This window comes from Plecotus auritus (assembly GCF_963455305.1).
Source record: "Plecotus auritus genome assembly, chromosome: 4".
NCBI classification, from domain to species: Eukaryota; Metazoa; Chordata; class Mammalia; order Chiroptera; family Vespertilionidae; genus Plecotus; species Plecotus auritus.
Genome location: NC_137775.1, coordinates 10746335 through 10754041, shown reverse-complemented (window position 1 = coordinate 10754041; position 7707 = coordinate 10746335). Strand labels below are relative to the sequence as shown.

Sequence of the window (7707 nt, the reverse complement as noted above, 5' to 3'; positions counted from 1 at the left end):
AATGACCTCCTTAAATTGATTTGCGAATTAAACACTGGTACATATTATACACTCTATTAGTTAGGGTAAGGTTCAGCAGCGGTAACAAATGGGTTTAGTGTTTGTTTTTTTTCTCTAACATTCTGCGGTTGAGATTAGGCTGGACAGACAGCTCTGATTCACACAATCTTGCAGGTAAGCGGGTTCTATTCATTTTGTTGATCTACCACCACTATGGTGTTTTCCTAGTTTTTATGGTCAACATGAAGTCCCAACTCTGTTCTTGTTCCATCCTGTGGGAAGAGGGAAAGGACAAGTGGAGGGCAAGCAATATCAACTTTAAGTGTACAGAACAGAATTTGCACACATCACGTCTGCTCATATCCCAATGGCGAAAACCTGTACTGTGGCCACACCCTTTCCACCAAATTTAACCTTTCTCCAGGAAAAATAACTCAAAGTCCCAAGGAGATTCTGAATCTAGCAAATCGTTTAGGATCTCTAGGTGACTCTAAGGAAGGAAGGAAAGACTGAATACTAGGGAGGACAATAACTATGTTTCAAATACAAATTTAACATCCTCCCTCTACCCTTCGCACACATAAGCAGATATATTGTTTTGCTTTGGCATAACAAGGTATAGTCACAACTTTAAGCATGCCCAACTTTGGTCCCCACGGTAGTAAAATGCATCATAAAAATAATGCAGTTTCCATCAGCTATACAATGCTCATGGAGACCAAATATAATTTTACAAGGGAATGCAAACAAGAGGATAAAAAGAATGATGGTAATGCTTAAAGAAAAACCCTAAATATCTGTTCCTTGGTGTAAAGTTAACTTAAAATATAACAACATATATATTTTCTTGTAGGCAATTCATATAATAAAGGATTATTAAAACAGATTAGGCCCTGGCTGGGTGGCTCAGTTGGTTGGAGCATCATTCCATTCACTAAAACGTTGAGGGTTCAATTCCCAGTTAGAACACATGCCTAGTTTTTTTTTTGTTTTTTTTTAAAATATATTTTTTATTGATATTTTACAGAGAGGAAAGGAGAGTGATAGAGAGCTAGAAACATTGATGAGAGAGAAACATCGATCAGCTGCCTCCTGCACACCTCCCACTGGGGATGTGCCCACAACCAAGGTACATGCCCTTAACCGGAATCGAACCCGGGACCCTTCAGTCCGCAGGCCGACGCTCCATCCACTGAGCCAAACCGGTTTCGGCCACATGCCTAGTTTTGATTCAGTCCCCTGTGGGGAAATGTAGGGGAGGCAACTGATTGATGTCTCTCAAATCAATAAAAATAAAAACACATTAGCCAACAACTTCATATTTTTAAAACTGGACTCAAATGATACTAAATGCAGATTAATAATTAAAAAGGTTTAAATTTGTGTTCTAAAGGAAGCCTTTAACATGGAATATTGTATTTATGAAGCCATTTTACTGGCTCATACTAACTCTGTTCAGTTTGCCTTAACCTAACTAGGTATTATTAGTTTTATATATTTCTTTAATTCTAAAGCATAAAATTTCTAATGATAAATTTTCTGAGAATAAAATGATGAAAATAAACTTTTGAATAAAAATAACAACATACTTAAGTGGCTTAAAAGTTAGCTTTCCAAACATAATTGAAAGATTTAAATTTTGTTTTTTTTTATTATCCCAGCAAATGTTACACTAGATAAAATGATTGGGGAAATACAAATAGATTCATTAAAAACACAGGCTGATTATTCATATCTACTACATTTAAAAGTATGCAAAACAATTTATATTGCAAAGCTGTAATTCCTTTTCCTAACAAAGCTTTATTTTATAAAATTGTAGTGTTGTACTGATTCAATTTTAATACAAAATACTTATATACACAATACAATATAAAAGTAAACTGTGGTACAATGCCTTCCACGAAGGGATATATTAAGGCGCTTTACAAATATACTAATAGGTTGACCCACATTACTTTAGATTAAAACAAATAGGCTATTGTTTCACTTTAAATACCAAATGGATTTTTATTTTTGTTTATTAAAGAAATTGTCTAAAAGTACCTTAGGTAACAGCAGCAGCAATATCTAAAAATCCTCCCATTGTATTTTCTAATTTCTAACATATTATTAAGTCAGAATAAAACATTTCCACTCACAGTTTTGCACTTTGCAACAGCAGAAGGTAATCACTTTTTTAAAAAGTCAATCTCAAAGTGACTTCTTAGTCATACATTCTATAGTTTCTATTACAAATAAGATAGAAAAAGATACAGCAATAGGGCCTGCCTTAGGATGTCACGGAACAATACATAACAGTATCTACAATTACATAATTATAGAACACTTTATAAATACTATTGATATGCATAAAAGTGTTAAGTATAACAAAAACAGATTTTAATGAGTGGGAAAATTTTTAAAAAAGAAAACATGTATAACCAATGTTTTCACTCCATTTCAATTGAAAGCATATAGAATTTTGATGTTGTTCTCATCTTTTTGGTCAGGAAGCACCAGATTCTATACTGGAAGAACTGGATATAATTTGGGAATAAGATAACTAATCAGTATATCCAAACTATTAAAACTACAGATACTAAAGGTTTGTACATGGCTTCGGATAAACACAAACAGTTTATTCTGTTAGGAAATTTCAAAAGAATATAAAATTTGTAGTGTCTGTTACATTTGAGAAATAAGGGCAAACCGATTTTGTGGGCAAAGAGGGGAAGGAGACAGCACCTTAGTTTTCCTATTACATAAATTTAACAAAGTTGGTTTTGTACTGTATTACACCATAGTAAAACAACTAAGTGGAAATTTAAATGTGACTGAGAAAGCCCAAGAGCAAGAGGGATGTCTTAAAATTTTGAGTACTGAGCTAAAAATTCTTGAACTATTTTGTTTTTATAGAACTAATCAAATGTTCCATGAAATGCAGACCGCCACCTCATAGTGCATTTTCTTACAATTGTCTGATTAGAAGTCCTTCGGAAATATTTCTATGTCAAGTCTGTAGAGCCAACCATGTCAGTGCCCTTAAAAGGGTGTGTTTAAAATGTCTCAGTGCTGTACCAGGCATTCATAGGGTTATCTTATCACATGGTATAGACCTCTTCCATCACAAATTATCAGTGTTTATACAAGATGTGCTAATCTGAACACTAACCAGTAAATTTAAAGCAAAGTTCTTAGTTTAATATATCAGTGTTCTTATAGGGCAGAGGTCTTTAACCAAGAGTTTATGGTATGTTTCAACATGTCCAGAGCCCCTAAAACTGCACACATTTTATGCATTATGTGTTGATGTCCATTATTCTGGAAAAGAGTCCACAGCTTTCATCACATTTTCAAAAGATCAAAATGATCCCCAAAGACCCATCCATTACATAGCGTGTTGTGCAGTGGTTTACAAGCTGAGCTGAGAAAGCTACCTATAGAAAGATGAGAACTGTGAGCTAATAAATCTTCTTTGCCCTCCCCAGTTCAAATGGAATAGCTTTGACTTGATTTTACTTACGTATATGATTTCTATTAGCTTTCATATAAAAAAAGCTAAAAAGTCTGAAAATCACTAAAATTATGCCTCTTATCCACAATTATTGTTTTGATAAAATTCCTTATCAGTGGAGCTTAAGAAAAAGAAAATATAAATTTTACTAATATAAGAATAGAACCCTTTTCCCCATCCTAAAAGATAAGTTAAATATATTTTGGTATGAGAGCACAAGTCTCCTTGTAACCTAAGCCTATATAATAGGAATGTTGAAAAACATATTATTTAACCTTAAAATAGGTTAGGAGGACTTGAATTTCTACTAGGACCATTATGTAACTTTCTCTAATTACTAATGGCCCCTAAATTAAGAGTTAAGTAATTTTTTCATCAATCAATAGCCCATAGGGAAAATATTGCCAAATAGCCAGCTTTTCCTTTGCCAATAAACAATCCATATATGCAGCACTGTTCTGAAAGAGGAAACCTGCAACATTAGTGATGACATAATCAAAACTGTCACAATATAGAAAAAGTACCATCCTAGTGAGTATCCATAATTTCTAATCAGTTTCATATGAAGCTGAAAATCTCTGCTTAGGATGGTAGAAATTACTTTTAAAATTTCAAAGCAAAAATATGGAAAATCTTAGCTTTTAGTATAAGAAATTTTGATTCATGGCAGCTTTGTTCCCCTTTTAAAACTGGAAGCAGCACAAACAGCAAATGTTGTAATTTTTAATAAATAGATGCAAATAGACATGTAGTAAATAAGATGAAAAGAACAGCCCTCATACTTAATGAAAATATATATCCACAAATATAGTCAGGCTCCTTTTCTAGCAACATATTGATGTCTTTTCCAAGATAACAATGGATAGACTGCAGAAGAATATGCTCCTGTTAGTGGTTTTAATTTCAATAGCAAACTAATTTCTGAATATAAAGAAAGAAGACCAAAAAGTCTTCTAAGAGTAGTAATCTAAGATGTACAGGAATCTCCAGAACAAGAAGAAAAAAAAAAATTCAAGGACTGGTATTCTGTGAAATAACCTTCTGACTGTAATCATGTAATACATCAACCCAAATAATAAAAATTTCATATAAGGCAAAAAACAAACCAAAACACCCACCTGGAAGCAGCATTAAAATTACCAATATGTAAGAAAAACGGTAGTGCTTTGTTTCCTTTAATGACAATAATTCTTGAGAAACAAATGCTAGATTAAATATTCCACAGTGGGAAGTAAATGAAGTTTATCTATTTTTCCCTTCTGATGAGCATCCTGTTTCAACCCTGTCTCCCTGTATTTCTTAGTTCCAAGACGTGAATTATACAAATTATCATTAGCCTAGGAACACTCACCACCATGATGGCTTAATTTGTACCAAAAACAAGGTTATGGGAGTGGGGAAGGGGGGGACTTTGTAAATGTGGGGTATATTTCATATTTGGTTAAAGCAAAATAAAACTAAAACTGTCTTTCCAAAAATTTTCAAAAACTCTTGTCTTTTAAAATGATTTAGCATATGTACAAATAGATACCAGGCTTCTCCTTTTAAACAAAGCAGACTATTTTTATTATTTTCAGTACTTTAAGTACCAAGAACTGACTATACTATTCAGTTCATAATTTACTTTACAACCATTTTTTTCTAAATTACTGATTATAAAGGCTGGAATAAATTAACATTTTAAAAGGATTTTCCATAATTTAGGAACATAAAATATTGTGCAGAGCACACACACACACAGCTCTGTCACATTTGCATAATTTTACACTCAGAGCCTCAAAACTCCCTGCATTTCAGGCCTTTTTGCAAATCCTCATTACAGTGATTTCCTAGTGTGTTAAACATACACTAGATCACGATTTTTGATCTCTGAGCCTGTGTGCTGATCATCTTCATCTGACTGTTGCCCTGAGCCTTGCGAATTAATATATTCATATTCAATAGGCTTTGGATAATTATATGGGTAGCCATTGTCATCAAAAAACCTCCTAAAGGTAAATTCATAGAAAGCATGTTCGGGGTGCTTTCCATTTTTATACCATCCGTTGAGAGTGTCATTCACATTTTCTTCCTCTTTATCATCACTCCATAATTTGTCAGGATCAACAGGATCAAAATTTGATGTGTCTGTTGGGTGTGTGATTTTAGGAATATATGAAGCAGGTTGTTGTCTCAGGTCACTGGAGAAATCAATTGTTTTAAAAAATGGATGAGCTTTTATTTCATCAGCACCATTCTTGCCTAAGCGATCATCTGGTCCTCGGCAAAGTTTGATTATAAGATCAGAAGCTTCAGGACTCAATTTAGCTTGAGGAGGAATGTGAAGAGATGTTTGCCAGTTGATAACCTTTAAAGAAGATTTTTAAAAATTAGAAGGGAAAAGGTAAATAAGAAGTCCAAAATTTTCTCAAAATTTTATACCAAAAGTCTTACCAAACTATATGTAAATTTTTTAAAAAAATATATTCTTATTGATTTCAGAGAAGAAGTAGAAACATCAATGATGAGGGAAAATCCTCAGGGGGTCAAGCCTGCAACCAGGGCATGTGCACTGACTGGGAATTGAACCCAGGACCCTTCAGCCTGCAGACCAATGCTCTATCCACTGAGCAAAACTGGCCAGGGCCTATTTGTAAAATTTTACAATAAATTGCTTGGTACTTAACCTGCCTTACCTTTAATAATGAATCATTGGTGGGAAATAACCTTTCCTTTCATCCCCTCCTTTTCAGGCAACTTCATATTAGAAGACTCACTGTAAGTTTTAGCACTACTTGTAGAAATGACTTTCTATTGTGTCTCCCCTGTTCTATATATATTTACTTGTATCATAACATCTCTAATACTCTGTGGTACCTATTTATGCCTGTGCTCTTCTACTACAGTATAAAATTCCATAAGGCTATATAGAGCATAGCCTTTGTATTTGTATTTGTCTTTGTATTTCCTAGTGCTTGGCAAATTGCCTGGCACATAATAGATGTTCAGTAAATACTTATTATGGTTTTGAAGAAACAAGAATGAGGAAGGAAGGAAATGAGGAAAAGAAGGAGGGAGAGAAGTGTGAGGAGGAAGGAAGGGAAGAAAGGTAAATAATTATCTGTTAAATAAATGAACCCCATTCTTCCTTATTTATATAGGACTTTATCAACTAGTGAAGAAGGAAGAAAAATAAATAACCTCTACTAGTGTCTGTTAATCTTAAAGTTTTCTCCTAGGTTAGAAAAAGGAGATGCCTCAAGTAATAAAATGTCTTCTAATTTTTTTGAGAAAAAAAAAGCATGATGCAGTAGTAGTTATTATGCCTGGTTCCATAATGTACTTCAAATAAGGGAAATTAATATATATAAGCAGCTGGACAAGTACTTCGCTTTAAAGTTACATTCAGGATTATTTATTTTTTTAAAAATATATTTTATTGATTTTTTACAGAGAGGAAGGGAGAGGGATATAGAGTTAGGAACATCAATGAGAGATGGGTATGTGCCCGCAACCAAGGTACATGCCCTTGACCGGATTCGAACCTGGGACCCTTGAGTCTTCAGGCCTACGCTCTATCCACTGAGCCAAACCAGTTAGGGCACATTCAGGATTATTTAGTTGAAGGTAAAAAAAAAAAAAAGACTAGATATAGCAAAAAAAACCAAAAAACGTTAATTCCAAGATTGGTCAATAGAAATTAATATAAACTGAAGCACAGAAAGAAAAAATGGAATAAAATAAAGCATGACACATGTAAGACAGTATCAAATGTCTACTATATGTATGAATACGAAACTAAGCAGAGTCCCAGAAGGAGAGACGAAAGCAGAAGAAATCTTCAAAGAGTAATAACAGGGAATTTTCCAAACTTGATGAAGGTCACACGAGTACATAATGGTGAAATTGCATAAAACCAAAGTGACAGAGAAAAAATTCTAAAAGCAGCCAGAGAGAAAGGTTCCAGTTCCGAATAAAATGTAATAGGAAAACTCCACCCTGTCTTTCCTACTGAATGCAGCTATACAACCTGTGCAGAATGCATGGAGCAGCTACTTAGGTCCCTGTAAAGGGTAACAGGCAGACTGAGGAAGATGATAAGAATTTGAAGTACCAATGAAATGATGGTGAGTTTACCATTTTTTTCCATCTAGAATCCCCTGGACTAGACTCAAGAATCCCAAATCCTGAAGATGTGTAATACAGAGTGAGCTCTAAGAAAAGTCCTTCTA

The 7707-nt window shown here is 33.9% G+C and overlaps 1 protein-coding gene across 2 annotated transcripts in view; it reads right to left on the bottom strand.

The window, feature by feature from the left end:
- Positions 1 to 1626: 1626 nt before the first annotated feature.
- LATS1 (large tumor suppressor kinase 1) overlaps positions 1627 to 7707 on the bottom strand; it is a 36682-nt gene continuing 30601 nt past the window's right edge. For both annotated transcript variants that reach the window (XM_080663630.1, XM_080663631.1), the window contains one exon: positions 1627 to 5843. In XM_080663630.1, the coding sequence (XP_080519756.1) occupies positions 5334 to 5843 (510 nt within the window). In that variant the 3' untranslated portion in view covers positions 1627 to 5333. The remainder of the gene's footprint in view (positions 5844 to 7707) is intronic.